The sequence below is a fragment of the Aquarana catesbeiana genome, linkage group LG08, assembly GCF_042186555.1.
Source record: "Aquarana catesbeiana isolate 2022-GZ linkage group LG08, ASM4218655v1, whole genome shotgun sequence".
In the NCBI taxonomy this organism is placed as follows: domain Eukaryota; kingdom Metazoa; phylum Chordata; class Amphibia; order Anura; family Ranidae; genus Aquarana; species Aquarana catesbeiana.
Genome location: NC_133331.1, coordinates 294,323,976 through 294,341,689, shown reverse-complemented (window position 1 = coordinate 294,341,689; position 17,714 = coordinate 294,323,976). Strand labels below are relative to the sequence as shown.

The following is a 17,714-nucleotide window of genomic DNA, read 5'->3' as shown; positions in this document are numbered from 1 at the left end:
TCCAGAACCAAGGAGGGACGCACAGCAGGTCATTGTCCAACGAGGTCACCCCGATAATACCCCGCTTCTTCACGAGGTTCCCAGTCTGAGATTCAGCGGGGCTGGATGCCCTTGTCCAACCATGGATCTTCCAAGTAGGATATGCATTCCCTCCGATCCCTCTGATACTGAGATTTCTTCAGTGCCTAACAGAAGAACAAGTAACCATCTTAGCGGTAATCCCTTACTGGCCGGGAAGACCCTGGTTTACTCTATTAACCAAGCTGTCTCTTTGCAATCCCTTAACACTTCCGGTCACACACAACCTTCTGTCCCAGGGGAACCTCTTCCATCCACATCCCGAAATCCTGGATTTGAGGGTCTGGAAATTGAGCGGAAGAGGCTTGAAAAATTGGGTTGCTCCCATAGAGTGATACAGACATTGTTCCAAACCAGAAAAGCTTCCACCAATAGCACTTACTACAAGGTTTGGCAAAAATTTTCAGAGTTCACGGAAACTAACGTTTTCAACCCACAAAGTTCTTTTGTTTCTTCAAAAGGGGATAGATCTAGACCTGGGGCTTAGCTCCCTAAAGGTTCAGGTCTCGGCCTTATCAACCCTAACAGACACCAGATGGGCTCTAGACCCGCTAATAGAAAGTTTTTTGAGGGCAGTCCTTAGAGTAAGACCTCCGAAAAAGTTGCTATATCCAAAGTGGAATCTGCCTTAAGTACTCAGTGCGCTTGCAGCGCCTCCATTCGCACCCATGGAAGAATGCTCTCTAGAAGATTTCACTCCCAAAGCAGCATTTCTAATTGCCATCACCTCCGGTCGAAGGGTCTTCGGAGATCCAAGCCTTAGGGGCTGAGGACCCCTACATTACATTTTTTCCAGACAGGGTGGTCCTCCAACAGATTCACCAGTTCGTTCCTAAAATTCGCTCTTTATACCATCTGAACCAAGAATGGGTGCTCCCAGCTTTCGGGGAAGATTCTGCAACATCAAAGCTGCACGAGCTGGACATGGCAAGGACTCTCCGACATTACATTGAACTAACACATTCTTTTCGTAAAGATTAACGTATCTTTGTGACCCCTAAGAGCACAAGAAAAGGAATGACAGCATCAAAGACAACCTTAGCAAATTGGATTGTACGTCTCATTCAGCGAACATATCGGGATAGTGGTCTTCCGGTTCCAAAATCAATCAATGCTCACTCGACACAGGGAATGGCATCTTCCTTGGTGGCTTTAGCACGAGTCTCTCCAGAAACTATCTGTCGTGCGGAAAGTTGGTCATCTTTCACCACATTCATGACCCACTATATCCAGTTGCACTTCTTGTGAATTCGGGAAAAAAGCTTTGCAGTTGTCTGCTCTGTAATCGAAATTAAAATGTTTTTTTGCAGCAACCCTCCCTGTGAGCGAGTTATTTACCATGTGTATGCTGCCGTGAAGGCACCAGGAAAACGGAAACTTGAATACTTACCTTTCCGTAATTTTCCTTTCCTGGTGCCTATCCATGGCAGCACACGGCCTCCCTTTCTATAATCCTTAAATGTTTGAGTCTAGTTACAAGAATGGCGTATGGGGGGGGGGGCTGACTCTTTCTTTTATAGAGTTAAAGTTGGTCCTGTGGGTTGGTTGGGGGCGGAGTAATAACCATGTGTAGGCTGCCATGGATAGGCACCAGGAAAGGAAAATTACGGAAAGGTAAGTATTCAATTTTCCGTTATTCAGGGCAGCAGTTCCTCTGAGCTCCACAAGGTGGTGATCTTCTCACTTTTACCCAGACAGGAAGTCTCTATGGAAGACAGGAAGTGATGTCAGGTACAGACAGGAAGTGATGTCAGGTATAAATAAGAAGTTCCGGGTGTGAGGTGAGTTGGGAGGAAGTAGAAAGTAGACGTTGCTGGAAGTGGCAGTAGAGGAGGTAATAAGATCTTATTTTTTATTTACACCCAGTAACCCCCCCCCCGTCATGTCCGTCCTCTTCCTCCATAGTCACTGTGATGTCTTTTATCTCCAGCAGATGATGATACACACATATATAGTGTGGAAACCTAGATTAACCCCTTCAGGGCCAGAACATTCTTATAGATATATATATAATTATCTTCATTATCAATTATTCCTTACCTGTATAGATCAAATGACGGCACCAATGAGGATGGAGGAGGACCGGAGTCACATGACTGAGAAGATACTAAACCTCACCCTGGAGACCATCTACCTGCTGACCGGAGAGGTGAGGGGTCGGCATTGTCTAGTCTGGTCAATAGTCCATGTTCTTATTGTAGATATTTAGATGATGTCAGATGATTGATATCGGTTTATCTTTCTCCTGATCTGTAGGATTATGTTCTAGTGAAGAAGTCTAGTGGGGAGCCAATCTCAGGAGGATGGAGCAGGACCCAGAGCCCCACCATGGTGCCTCCCCCTCCTTCTCCCATATCTGAGAGGAACAAAGAACAGAAGATCCTGGAACTGACCACCATAATGGTCCATCTTCTGACAGGAGAGGTGAGGAGGATTCTGGGAATTCTGGGACATTATCCAGTAACAGACAAGGGATGTGTCTGGATGGTGACTGTATCATTGTGTGTGTCAGGTTCCTATAAGGTGTCAGGATGTCACTGTCTATTTCTCCATGGAGGAGTGGGAGTATTTAGAAGGACACAAGGATCTCTACAAGGACGTCATGATGGAGAATCTGCAGACTTTGAGTTTTGTGAAGACTGAGAGGAAGGAATTTCCCCGGAATGAGAAGATAATGAACCTCACTCTGGAGGTCCTCAGCCTGCTGACTAGAGAGGTGGGTGTAATGAAGGGGTTAAATCTGACTCCACTGTACACTGGGATGTATTCAGAGTCACTTAAAGTCTTCTGATGTTCTTCTAATCAATAACGACATCCACACAAGTACTATGCATACATGAAGTGTATGTACTCTATGATGTTTAGTTGTAGCACAAGATGGCGGCAATGGTTATAGAAGAGAGCAATGTCAGCTTTAGTCCAATCAGTGAGACCCATGATTACCAGCATGCCACGCCCACTGCCTGCTAAATCCATGGGTAACATTGACTGGTGGGTCAGTGAGCCTTTCTAGTAAAACATTAGTGACTCTATTATATGACTTCTAGAAAGAGCTATAAATCTGACCAATTGTAATCATATCATTGGGTGGAGATGTCTGTCCGCCCCTTTTTCACTTTTTCTGAGGTGGTTCTGCCCCACTAAACTAGCGGTCCTTTCCACTTCCCTTTGCCTTAGACTAGAGAACTGTGTATACTTCTCCCTCATTTCTGCCCCCAGGACCGCCGCTACATCTCCTGGCTCAGGGGTCCCGACACTGTGATCCTCCACACTCCTATCACTCCCTTCAGGATTAAGCAGTGAGAGAAAAAAGATCACTGCTACTCATTGCTTATCTGAGGCTGGTGCCCAACACTGTCCATACTGGTCCTACCACCCCTGCATTGCTAAAGTTGGGATCTCTTCTTCTCTTCCCCATTTACATTTGTAGAAGCCAAAGTCCCCCTCCTTCACCTCTCTCCTCCAGGCCAGCCACTGTGCACAGATGGGAGAAGCTCTGCCAAGTGCCCTGCTAGCAGTGACCCCTGTCCTCTGCCCGGCTGATCCCTGTCCTCTGCCCTGCTGATCCCTGTCCTCTGCCGTGCTGATCCCTGTCCTCTGCCCGGCTGATCCCTGTCCTCTGCCGTGCTGATCCCTGTCCTCCCTCCTGCTGATCCCTGTCCTCTGCCATGCTGATCCCTGTCCTCTGCCGTGCTGATCCCTGTCCTCTGCCGTGCTGATCCCTGTCCTCTGCCCGGCTGATCCCTGTCCTCTGCCGTGCTGATCCCTGTCCTCCCTCCTGCTGATCCCTGTCCTCTGCCATGCTGATCCCTGTCCTCTGCCCGGCTGATCCCTGTCCTTCCTCCTGCTGATCCCTGTCCTCTGCCCTGCTGATCCATGTCCTCCACCATGCTGACCCCTGTCCTCCCCCTGCTGACCCCTGTCCCCCCCCCCCTGCTGACTCCTGTCCTCCCTTCTGATGACTCCTGTCCTCCCTCTGCTGACTCCTGTCTTCCACCGTACTGACTCGTGTCCTTCCCCCTGTTGAGCCCTGTCCAGCACCCTGCTGACTTCTGTCCTCCACCGTGCCGACCCCTGCCCTCCACCGTGCTGACCCCTGTCCTTCATCATGCTGACCCCTGTCCTCCACCGTGCTGACCCCTGTCCTCCACCGTGCTGACCCCTGCCCTCCACTGTGCTGACCCCTGTCCTCCACCGTGCTGACCCCTGCCCTCCACTGTGCTGACCCCTGTCCTCCACCGTGCTGACCCCTGTCCTCCACCGTGCTGACCCCTGTCCTCCACCTTGCTGACCCCTGTCCTCCACCGTGCTGACTCCTGTCCTCCACCGTGCTGACCCCTGTCCTCCACCGTGCTGACCCCTGCCCTCCACCGTGCTGACCCCTGCCCTCCACCGTGCTGACTCCTGTCCTCAACCGTGCTGACCCCTGTCCTCCACCGTGCTGACCCCTGTCCTCCACCGTGCTGACCCCTGTCCTCCACTGTGCTGACCCCTGTCCTCCACCGTGCTGACCCCTGTCCTCCACCGTGCTGACCCCTGTCCTCCACCGTGCTGACCCCTGCCCTCCACTGTGCTGACCCCTGCCCTCCACCGTGCTGACCCCTGCCCTCCACCGTGCTGACTCCTGTCCTCCACCGTGCTGACCCCTGTCCTCCACCGTGCTGACTCCTGTCCTCCACCGTGCTGACCCCTGTCCTCCACCGTGCTGACCCCTGCCCTCCACCGTGCTGACCCCTGCCCTCCACCGTGCTGACTCCTGTCCTCCACCGTGCTGACCCCTGTCCTCCACCGTGCTGACCCCTGTCCTCCACCGTGCTGACCCCTGTCCTCCACTGTGCTGACCCCTGTCCTCCACCGTGCTGACCCCTGCCCTCCACCGTGCTGACCCCTGCCCTCCACCGTGCTGACTCCTGTCCTCCACCATGCGGACCCCTGTCATTTTTTTCACTGCACCCCCACACCAGACAGGCTAGACCCGGCCCTGAAGAGTGATACTTATCTTTTGTATAACACAGAACTTTACAGAAGTCATGAAGAAATCTACTAAAAAGGACACAAGAAGGAGTTCTCATAATATGACCACAAGATCCTCGAGAATCCAGAATCCCTTCACCATCCCCCCACCTCCATCCCTGATCCCTACAAGACACAACACACAGAAGATTCTAGAAGTCACCAAGAAGATGATGGAGCTGCTGACAGGAGAGGTGAGGAGGATTCTGGGAATTCTGGGACATTATCCAGTAACAGACAAGGGATGTGTCTGGATGGTGACTGTATCATTGTGTGTGTCAGGTTCCTATAAGGTGTCAGGATGTCACTGTCTATTTCTCCATGGAGGAGTGGGAGTATTTAGAAGGACACAAGGATCTCTACAAGGACGTCATGATGGACAATCAGCCGCCCCTCACATCACCGGGTAAGAGGAGACTTTATTGTAAAGGAGAGAGCAGTACGGAGGCTCCACCTAGATCCCCCATCATCTGATAAACACATAGAAACAATGTATTCAGTCAGTGTGTGTGTTTCCTACAGATGGATCCAGTAATGGGAACCCACCAGAGAGATGTCCCCATCCTCTGTATTCCCGGGATTCCACACAGGAAGATCACACCATCCCTCACCATCATCAGGTAGGTGGAGCGGAACATCTAGACCATGAAAGTGACTCATGGAGATGATCTATGGCCCTTACAAGGTGTGCTTTTCTATCATTCTCTTGATTTAGAGTGGAGATCCAATCGATATGGAATTTGAGGTTAAATCAGAAGAAGAAGAGAGGTATGTGAGGGATGATCAGCAGTCTATGGAGGAGGATGGAATAACGGGGACATTTATAGAGGAGGACACTCCTACAGAGATCAGCACAGGTGGGTCATGAAGTGTATGGCAAAAAAACACATATCTAGTGAATCTCTTCAATACATAAACATATTTCCATCTTTTGTCCCTATAAGTACAGTAAAAGACCCCTCAATTTGCCAGGAATACATGTAAGTCCTGTTGTGGGCTGACAACAGACAGCGTTTTTGTAGGCCGAGTGGTGTCAGCCCTGTCCTGTATTCGTTTGCCCAACTACTCGGTCCCACCCATTCTCCCATCTCCACAACATGAAGGCCGATCATTGTGTAGTGAGACGATAAGGACTGGGATGGCAGATTACTCTCCTTGAGACAACACAGGAAGAAATAGAGAGTGTCGGATAGATCAAAAAGATTGTCGTCTTCACAAACTCATTCAAGAAAAATTATATTTATTAAGTACATTTTGGTGCTACAAAGTAGATTTAGCAATAATGACCCCCAGCATTGGTGTCAGTGGACACAATAATAACCTCCAGCATTGGTGTCAGTGGACACAATAATAACCTCCAACATTGGTGTCAGTAACTGCCATGATAACCCCCAGCATTGGTGTCAGTTACTGCCATGATAACCCCCAGCATTGGTGTCAGTTACTGCCATGATAACCCCCAGCATTGGTGTCAGTTACTGCCATGATAACCCCCAGCATTGGTGTCAGTGACTGCCATGATAACCCCCAGCATTGGTGTCAATGACTACCATGATAACCCCCAGCATTGGTGTCAGTGACTGCCATGATAACCCCCAGCATTGGTGTCAGTGACTGCCATGATAACCCCCAGCATTGGTGTCAGTGACTGCCATGATAACCCCCAGCATTGGTGTCAGTGACTGCCATGATAACCCCCAGCATTGGTGTCAGTGACTGCCATGATAACCCCCAACATTGGTGTCAATGACTACCATGATAACCCCCAGCATTGGTGTCAGTGACTGAAATAATAACCCCCAGCATTGGTGTCAATGACTGAAATAATAACCCCCAGCATTGGTGTCAGTAACTGCCATGATAACCCCCAGCATTGGTGTCAGTAACTGCCACAATAACCCCCAGCATTTGCATCGGTGACTGCCACAATAACCCCCAGCATTGGTGTCAATGACTACCATGATAACCCCCAGCATTGGTGTCAGTGATTGCCATGATAACCCCCAACATTGGTGTCAGTGATTGCCATGATAACCCCCAGCATTGGTGTCAGTGATTGCCATGATAACCCCCAGCATTGGTGTCAGTGACTGAAATAATAACCCCCAGCATTGGTGTCAGTGACTGCCATGATAACCCCCAGCATTGGTGTCAGTGACTGAAATAATAACCCCCAGCATTGGTGTCAGTGACTGCCATGATAACCCCCAGCATTGGTGTCAGTAACTGCCATGATAACCCCCAACATTGGTGTCAATGACTACCATGATAACCCCCAGCATTGGTGTCAGTGACTGAAATAATAACCCCCAGCATTGGTGTCAATGACTGAAATAATAACCCCCAGCATTGGTGTCAGTGATTGCCATGATAACCCCCAGCATTGGTGTCAGTGACTGAAATAATAACCCCCAGCATTGGTGTCAGTGACTGCCATGATAACCCCCAGCATTGGTGTCAGTGACTGAAATAATAACCCCCAGCATTGGTGTCAATGACTGAAATAATAACCCCCAGCATTGGTGTCAGTGACTGCCATGATAACCCCCAGCATTGGTGTCAGTAACTGCCATGATAACCCCCAACATTGGTGTCAATGACTACCATGATAACCCCCAGCATTGGTGTCAGTGACTGAAATAATAACCCCCAGCATTGGTGTCAATGACTGAAATAATAACCCCCAGCATTGGTGTCAGTAACTGCCATGATAACCTCCAGCATTGGTGTCAGTAACTGCCGCAATAACCCCCAGCATTTGCATCGGTGACTGCCACAATAACCCCCAGCATTGGTGTCAGGGGCAGGGCTAAGTCAAACCAGCCAATCACACTCTGGCTCCCACCCCTGGTCACACCTTTCAAAGGTTGCGGACCGCTGGTATAGACGGATTGAGCAGAGGACAATAATTGCTTCCAAATCGGTCCACAAACACAGCTCAGGGGAAACATGGGGAAGTGAAGCATATAGTGTAGGTGTGTTACCCTCCTCAGCTGAACGAGAGAGACAGTTCTCGTTGTTTCCTCACTCTCTGACTAAGGTCCATGAATAAAGAAATGAACTGGTAGGAGATCAGAGGACCCATTTACTAGTTACCTTCAGGGGGGAATTGTAAGATCCTCAGAGACAAAGCTGCCTGATGTGGGCGGAGTCCTGGTTTAGGGGAACCAATCTGCACATGTCTAGTAATAATCTTTGTATTTCTATTTTAGTAGATGGACGGGAGATGAGGAAAACCTCAGAGGATTGTCTCACTTTGTCTCCAGACTGTAAAGTAGAAGATGAGGACATCACACAGTATAGTCCAGGAGAAAACCCGACTACCTCAAATGTCCATCCGGCACCACACAGTGTAGATGGACCATCGTATTCCTCTTATCCTGAGGAACCTCAGACTGTGCGGGACGGTGCCGGACCATCGTATTCCTCTTATCCTGAGGAACCTCAGACTGTGAGGGACGGTGCCGGACCATCGTATTCCTCTTATCCTGAGGAACCTCAGACTGTGAGGGACGGTGCCGGACCATCGTATTCCTCTTATCCTGAGGAACCTCAGACTGTGAGGGACGGTGCCAGACCATCGTATTCCTCTTATCCTGAGGAACCTCAGACTGTGAGGGACGGTGCCGGACTATCGTATTCCTCTTATCCTGAGGAACCTCAGACTGTGAGGGACGGTGCCGGACCATCGTATTCCTCTTATCCTGAGGAACCTCAGACTGTGCGGGACGGTGCCGGACCATCATTTTCCTCTTATCCTGAGGAACCTCAGACTGTGAGGGACGGTACCGGACCATCGTATTCCTCTTATCCTGAGGAACCTCAGACTGTGAGGGACGGTGCCGTCCTTCTAACACATGAGAGGTTTTCCTGTACTGAGTGCGGGAAGCATTTCCATTTCAAGTCCCGTCTTAATTTGCATAAAAGATCTCACACGGGGGAGAAGGTGTGTTCGTGTCCTGAGTGCGGGAAATGTTTCTCACAGAAGTCTGCTCTTGCCATACACATGAGGTCTCACACGGGGGAGAAGCCGTATTCCTGCTCTGAGTGCAAGAAATGTTTTGTCATAAAATCAGACTTGGATAAACACCTGCCGTCTCACACGGGCGAAAAGCCGTATTCCTGTCCTGAGTGCGGAAAATTATTTTCACATAAGTCCACTCTTGTCAAGCATCAGAGATTACACACGGGTAAGAATCTAAATTTCTGCCCTGAGTGCGGGAAATGTTTTGCCGCTAAATCGGAATTAGATGAACACCAAACAACTCACACTGGTGAGAAGCCGTATTCCTGCCCTGATTGCGGAAAATGTTTTTCACGGAAGTTTACTCTTTCCATACATCAGAGGTTGCACACGGGGGAGAAGCCGTATTCCTGCTCTGAGTGTGGGAAATGTTTTTCACGGAAGTTTAGCCTTTCCATACATCAAACACTTCACACAGGCGAGAAGTTGCATTTCTGTCCTGAGTGCGGCAAAGGTTTTTCACAGAAGTCCTCTCTTTCCGCACACCAGCGAATGCACACGGGGGAGAGGCTGTATTGCTGCCCTGAGTGCGAGAAATGTTTTTTTAAAAAATCCTCTCTTTCCGCACATCTGAGCTTACACACGGGGGACAAGCCGTTTTCCTGTCCTGAGTGTGGGAAATGTTTTTCGCAGAAGTCCTATCTTTCTGCGCATCAGAAATTGCACACAGGCGAGAGGCTGTATTCCTGCCCTGAGTGCGGGAAATGTTTTTTAAAGCAGTCCATTCTTTCCGCACACCTGAGACTGCACACGGGAGAGAAGCCCTATTCCTGTCCTGAGTGCGGGAAATGTGTTTCACATAAGTCCTCTCTTACCGCACATCAGAGACTGCACACGGGGGAGAAGCGGTATTCCTGTCCTGAGTGCGGGAAATGCTTTGCACAGAAGTCCTATCTTTCCAGACATCAGAAGTCTCACTCAAGAGAGAAGCCCCGTTCCTGACCTGGGTGCAGAAGGTCTTCTCCATGGAAATCAAATTACATACCCCGGGAGAGAAGTCGTATTCCTGTCCTGAGTGTGGGAAATGTTCAAAAAATTCTGTCTAAGTGCCTGGAGAGTGCCATCTGCTGGATGAAAGTGCCGAATATGACATTTTTAAATGAGACATTGCATATTTACCTGATAAAATTGCAAATATATTATCACACAAATTGATAATAAAGTATACGGGATATTTTTAATATGATGATATTCTTTGTAAGGTGATTAATTAAAGTGCACCTTCAGATTTTAGTTTTAATTATTCTTGTGTTTTTATTTTTTCCAAATGTACTTGTTGGAACGAGCCGACTCTCCTCCTTCTCATAAATCTCAGGACGTCTACAGTAGACTCCAATGTCCATCACTTCATAGACCCATCTATCATTCCTCCCGTAATTCCTCCTCCACACCATCACCACCTCCAACCACAAGATCATCTTTATTAGATCACATCTAACATAGAGAACTCCCCCTCCATCTTTTCTATGTCCTGTGTCCCTCTAAACAAAAGGATCAGCCTGAATACCAACAGCCCAGTCTTGTGAGGAGTCAAGCCGTGTTTCTGGAACACCAACTAAATGATGGGTTTTCCCCAAAAATGTTATTAACTCGTAGGCTAAGTTGATTAATAAAAAGTTTGACTTTGAATTTGATATATTGAATGTTTATTTTCTCTTATTTCTTTTCTACCCCAAGTGAGCCACATTGGTTGTTGATTCTCGCCCTCCCCATAAATATCAGGACGCCTGTTGTAGACTCCAATGATAAGTCCATCATTTCATAGACCCATCTATCATTCCACCCATAATTCCTCCTCCACACCATCGCCACCTCCAACCACAAGATAATCTTTTTTCCTCACTTTCGCATCACATCTAACCTAGAGAAACCCCTCTCAATATTTTCTATGTCCCTCTAAACAAAAGGATCGGCATGAATACCAACAGCCCAGTCTTGTGAGGAGTCAAGCCGTGTTTCTGGAACACCAACTAGTCTCATTCCTATCTATCATTTCACCCGTAATTCCTGCTCCACACCGTCACTACCTCCAACCATAAGATCATCTTTCTTCCTCACTTTCACATCTCACATAGAGAAACCCCCTCCATCTTTTCTATGTCCCGTGTCCCTCTAAACAAGAGTATCAGCATGACTACAAACAGCCCAGTCTTGTGAGGAGTCAACTAGTCTCATTCCCATCTGTCATCCCACCCGTAATTCCTCCTCCACACTATCACCACCTCCAACCACAAGATCATCTGTATAAGATCACATCAAAGATAGAGAAACCCCCCTTCCATATTTTCTATGCCCTGTGTCCCTCTAAGCAAGGGAATCAGCATGAATACAAATAACCCAGTCTTGTGAGGAGCCAAGCCGTGTTTCTGGAACTCCAACTACATTCTTATTCCCATCTATCATTCCACCCGTAATTCCTCTTCCGTACCATCACCACCTCCAACCACAAGATCATCTTTCTTCCTCGGTTTCACATCGCATCTAACATAGAGGACCCCCCCTCCATCTTTTCTATGTCCCGTGTCCTTCCAAACAAGAGGATCAGTCTGAATACAAACAGCCCAGTCTTGTGAGGAGTCAAGCCGTGTTTCTGGAACACCAACCACATCTCCAACCACTAGATCATCGTTCTTCCTCACTTTCACATCACATCTAACATAGAGAAACCGACCTCCATCTTTTCTATGCCCCTTGTCCCTCTACACAAGAGGATTAGCATGAATACAAACAGCCCAGTCTTGTGAGGTGCCAAGCCGTGTTTCTGGAACACCAATCACATCTCCAACCACAAGATAATCTTTCTTCCTCGCTTTTACATCACATCTAACATAGAGAACTCCCCCTCCATCTTTTCTATGTCATGTGTCCTAAACAAGAGGATCAGCATGAATAAAAACAGCCCAGTCTTGTGAGGAGTCAAGCCTTGTTTCTAGAACAGAGAATAAGGCTGGCCATACACTATACAATTTTCTGATTCAATTTCCTTTAGATTTACCTTCAACTATGTAGTGCAAGGGCCTGTCTGATTGCATACAAATTGAAAGGGTTTAGGTTTGACCTCATATTATATGGTTTTGGTAAATCTAAAGGAAAGTTGAACAGGAAAATTGTATAGTGTATGGCCAGCTTAAATGATGGGTTTTCCCAAGCAATGGTATTAACTCATTATTACTTTAAATCCATGGGGGACTAAGAGGGATATTTTTTGGTTGTTGACTCTTCCCCTTCTCATAAATCTCAGGACGTCTGTAGTAGACTCCAATGATAAGTCCATCAGTTCATAGACCAATCTATTATTTCTCCCATAATTCCAAATCCACACCATCACCACCTCCAACCACAAGATAATTTTTATTAGATTACATCGAACATAGAGAACCCCCCCCTCCATCTTTTCTATGTCCAATCTAAACAAGAGGATCAGCATGAATACAAACAGCCCAGTCTTGTGAGGTGTCGAGCTATGTTTATGGAACACCAACTAAATGATGGGTTTTTCCAAACAATGTTATTAACCACTTCAGCCCCGGAAGGATTTACCCCCTTCCTGACCAGAGCACTTTTTACAATTTGGCACTGCGTCGCTTTAACTGCTAATTGCGCGGTCATGCAATGCTGTAACCAAACGAAATTTGCGTCCTTTTCTTCCCACAAATAGAGCTTTCTTTTGATGGTATTTGATCACCTCTGCCGTTTTTATTTTTTGCGCTATACACGGAAAAAGACCGAAAATTTTGAAAAAAAATGATATTTTCTACTTTTTGTTCTAAAAAAAATCCAATAAACTCAATTTTAGTCATACATTTAGGCCAAAATGTATTTGGCCACATGTCTTTGGTAAAAAAAATGTCAATAAGTGTATATTTATTGGTTTGCGCAAAAGTTATAGCGCCTACAAACTAGGGTACATTTTCTGGAATTTACACAGTCTTTAATTTATGACTGCCTATGTCATTTCTTGAGGTGTTAAAATGACAGGGCAGTACAAAACCCCCACAAATGACCCCATTTTGGAAAGTAGACACCCCAAGGAAATTGCTGAGAGGCATGTTGAGCCCATTGAATATTCATTTTTTTTGTCCCAAGTGATTGAATAATGAAAAAAAAAAAAAAAAAAAATTACAAAAAGTTGTCACTAAATAATATATTGCTCACACAGGCCATGGGCCTATGTGGAATTGCACCCCAAAATACATTTAGCTGCTTCTCCTGAGTATGGGGATACCACATGTGTGGGACTTTTTGGGAGCCTAGCCGCATACGGGGCCCCGAAAACCAATCACTGCCTTCAGGATTTCTAAGGGCGTACATTTTTGATTTTACTCCTCACTACCTATCACAGTTTTGAAGGCCATAAAATGCCCAGATGGCACAAACCCCCCCCAAATGACCCCATTTTGGAAAGTAGACACCCCAAGCTATTTGCTGAGAGGCATGTTGAGTCCATGGAATATTTTATATTTTGACACAAGTTGCGGGAAAGTGACAATTTATTTATTTATTTTTTTTTTTTTTGCACAAAGTTGTCACTAAATGATATATTGCTCACACAGGTCATGGGCATATGTGGAATTGCACCCCAAAATACATTCTGCTGCTTCTCTTGAGTACGGGGATACCACATGTGTGGGACTTTTTAGGAGCCTAGCCGCGTACGGGACCCCGAAAACCAATCACCGCCTTCAGGATTTCTAAGGGTGTACATTTTTGATTTCACTCTTCACTGCCTATCACAGTTTCGGAGGCCATGGAATGCCCAGGTGGCACAAAACCCCCCCAAATGACCCCATTTTGGAAAGTAGACACCCCAAGCTATTTGCTGAGAGGCATGGTGAGTATTTTGCAGCTCTCATTTGTTTTTGAAAATGAAGAAAGACAAAAAAAAAAAATTTTTTTTTTCTTTTTTTAATTTTCAAAACTTTGTGACAAAAAGTGAGGTCTGCAAAATACTCACTATACCTCTCAGCAAATAGCTTGGGGTGTCTACTTTCCAAAATGGGGTCATTTGGGGGGGGGGTTTGTGCCACCTGGGCATTCCATGGCCTCCGAGACTGTGATAGGCAGTGAAGAGTGAAATCAAAAATTTACGCCCTTAGAAAGCCTGAAGGCGGTGCTTGGTTTTCGGGGTCCCATACGTGGCTAGGCTCCCAAAAAGTCTCACACATGTGGTATCCCCGTACTCAGGAGAAGCAACAGAATGTATTTTGGGGTGTAATTTCACATATTCCCATGGCATGTTTGAGCAATATATCATTTAGTGACAACTTTGTGCAAAAAAAAAAAAAAAATAATAATAATTTGTCTCTTTCCCGCAACTTGTGTCACAATATAAAATATTCCATGGACTCGACATGCCTCTCAGCAAATAGCTTGGGGTGTCTACTTTCCAAAATGGGGTCATTTGGGGGGGTTTGAACTGTCCTGGCATTTTATGCACAACATTTAGAAGCTTATGTCACACATCACCCACTCTTCTAACCACTTGAAGACAAAGCCCTTTCTGACACTTTTTGATTACATGAAAAAATTATTTTTTTTTGCAAGAAAATTACTTTGAACCCCCACACATTATATATTTTTTTAAAGCAAATGCCCTACAGATTAAAATGGTGGGTGTTTAATTTTTTTTTTTCACACAGTATTTGCGCAGCGATTTTTCAAACGCATTTTTTGGGGAAAAAACACACTTTTTTACATTTTAATGCACTAAAACACACTATATTGCCCAAATGTTTGATGAAATAAAAAAGATGATCTTAGGCCGAGTACATGGATACCAAACATGACATGCTTTACAACTGTGCACAAACGTGCAGTGACAACAAAATAAATACATTTTTAAAAGCCTTTAAAAGCCTTTACAGGTTACCACTTTAGATTTACAGAGGAGGTCTACTGCTAAAATTACTGCCCTCGATCTGACCTTCGCGGCGATACCTCACATGCATGGTGCAATTGCTGTTTACATTTGACGCCAGACCGACGCTTGCGTTCGCCTTAGCGCGAGAGCAGGGGGGACAGGGGTGCTTTTTTTTTTTTTTTTTTTTTTTTTCTTTATTATTTTTTTGCTTTTTTATCTTATTTTAAAACTGTTCCTTTCATTTTTTTTTTTTTTTAATCATTTTTATTGTTATCTCAGGGAATGTAAATATCCCCTATGATAGCAATAGGTAGTGACAGGTACTCTTTTTTGAAAAAATTGGGGTCTATTAGACCCTAGATTTCTCCTCTGCCCTCAAAGCATCTGACCACACCAAGATCGGTGTGATAAAATGCTTCCCCAATTTCCCAATGGCGCTATTTACATCCGGCGAAATCTAAGTCATAAAATGCTCGTAGCTTCCGGTTTCTTAGGCCATAGAGATGTTTGGAGCCACTCTGGTCTCTGATCAGGTCTATGGTCAGCTGGCTGAATCACCGGCTGCATTCTCAGGTTCCCTGTTGAGACAGGAGAGCCAGAGAAAAACACGGAAGATGGTGGGGGGGGGGGGGGGCATTCTCTCCCACTGCTTGTAAAAGCAGTCTAGAGGCTAATTAGCCGCTAGGATTGCTTCTACATGAAAGCCGACCGCTGGCTGAAAAGAATGATACCAAGATGATACCTAAACCTGCAGGCATCATTCTGGTATAACCACTCAAAGTCGTGAATGCTGTACTCAGACAAAAATATGGTTAACAATAAAGCACAGTAAACGGTAAAGTATAAAAAATTGCAGACCTGAAAAGCAAACATGATAAAACATAATAACAATAAAACATTGCAGAATAGAATACAGTAAAAAAGAGCAGAACAATAGAGAGAATAGAGAGAGAGAGAACAATAAAACGACAACTATTACTTTTTATTTTATATTTTTGTTTGTGTTTTTTTTTTTTTTTTTTTCACTTTTTTTGTAACTGTAACTTTTATAACTGTAACCGGTTCCAGGTTCGGGTCTCTCAAAATGCGATGGCATCTTGGGAGACCCTGTGAAAGTGTGCCTAGTCTGTGCAATGCTGTACCCTACGCTAATACTCAGCTAGTGAATGGTAGCGTTCAAAACATTCACCAATGCAAAGACCAGGATTGTCAGGACAGGAGGGACAATAATAGCGGGTGTCACGCCTATATCCGCGCTTGCTGCAGACACAACATCTTTTTTGGGGGGTTCGTTGGGTAGGGGTACTCGGGAGGACATAAAAATGCCTCTCATGCAGCCGACTGCATTTGGTTGGGGATGTGAATGGGGGAAGTACGGGCGCTGCAGAAGTGGTGGGTTCCCAATTAGGATTGGCGAATGCAGCAGGAAGGGCATTATGGGCACGACGGGCCTGTGTTTGTCTTTTTGGTGGCAGCGGGACACTACTTGTGCTTGCCACCTCACCAGCTTGAACTGCACTTATGGAACTCGCCACGTCACCAAGTGTTACTGCAGTGCTGGTTTGACTACGACCGGGGTGTACTAGGCCGCTGGCGCTTGCCAGTTCACCAAAACGCTACCAAAAAACTGTTAACGATCGCAGGGATCAGGCCTGACTCTGCGAACGCTGCAGTTATGCATTTAGTGTTTTGTAAGTGACAGTGATCGATCGATACTGCACTTGGGTGGGCTGGGCTGGGCCGGGCGGAGGGGCAAAACGCAGGTGCTAGCAGGTATCTGGGCTGATCCCGCTAACACTGCGTTTTTGGGAACCCTAAACTGCTGGGGACGCCAGTATAGATCTGATCGGATCAGATATTGATCAGTTCAGATACTATACCACTAAGGGAGGTGTACAGTGCGTGCGTGGGTGTTAGCGCTACTGGCACTAACCTGACGCTGCCTGGGGCTGGTGCTTGCCAGTTCACCAAAACGCTACAAAAAAAACTGTTAGCGATCGCAGGGATCAGGCCTGACTCTGCGAACGCTGCAGTTATGCGTTTAGTGTTTTGTAAGTGACAGTGATCGATCGATACTGCACTTGGGTGGGCTGGGCTGGGCCGGGCGGAGGGGCAAAACGCAGGTGCTAGCAGGTATCTGGGCTGATCCCGCTAACACTGCGTTTTTGGGAACCCTAAACTGCTGGGGACGCCAGTATAGATCTGATCGGATCAGATATTGATCAGTTCAGATACTATACCACTAAGGGAGGTGTACAGTGCGTGCGTGGGTGTTAGCGCTACTGGCACTAACCTGACGCTGCCTGGGGCTGGTGCTTGCCAGTTCACCAAAACGCTACAAAAAAAACTGTTAGCGATCGCAGGGATCAGGCCTGACTCTGCGAACGCTGCAGTTATGCGTTTAGTGTTTTGTAAGTGACAGTGATCGATCGATACTGCACTTGGGTGGGCTGGGCCGAGCTGGGCGGAGGGGCAAAACGCAGGTGCTAGCAGGTATCTGGGCTGATCCCGCTAACACTGTGTTTTTGGGAACCCTAAACTGCTGGGGACGCTAGTATAGATCTGATCGGATCAGATATTGATCCGTTCAGATACTATACCACTAAGGGAGGCGTATGCTGCGTGCGTGGGTGTTAGCGGTACTGGCGCTAATCTGACGCTGCCTGGGGCGACGCATATCACCGCCGGGCGATCAGGGGGCTAAACCTTTATTCGGTAATAAACGGCGGGTTCCCTGAC

General features: G+C 46.7%; 1 protein-coding gene across 1 annotated transcript in view; it reads left to right on the top strand.

The window, feature by feature from the left end:
- Positions 1-1,674: 1,674 nt before the first annotated feature.
- Positions 1,675-17,714, top strand: part of LOC141106809 (uncharacterized) — a 29,343-nt gene continuing 13,303 nt past the window's right edge. Inside the window, exons 1-5 of the mRNA XM_073597735.1 lie at positions 1,675-2,227; positions 2,335-2,502; positions 2,591-2,794; positions 5,094-5,492; positions 8,237-10,044. Of these exons, the coding sequence (XP_073453836.1) occupies positions 1,961-2,227; positions 2,335-2,502; positions 2,591-2,794; positions 5,094-5,492; positions 8,237-10,044 (2,846 nt within the window). The 5' untranslated portion in view covers positions 1,675-1,960. The remainder of the gene's footprint in view (positions 2,228-2,334; positions 2,503-2,590; positions 2,795-5,093; positions 5,493-8,236; positions 10,045-17,714) is intronic.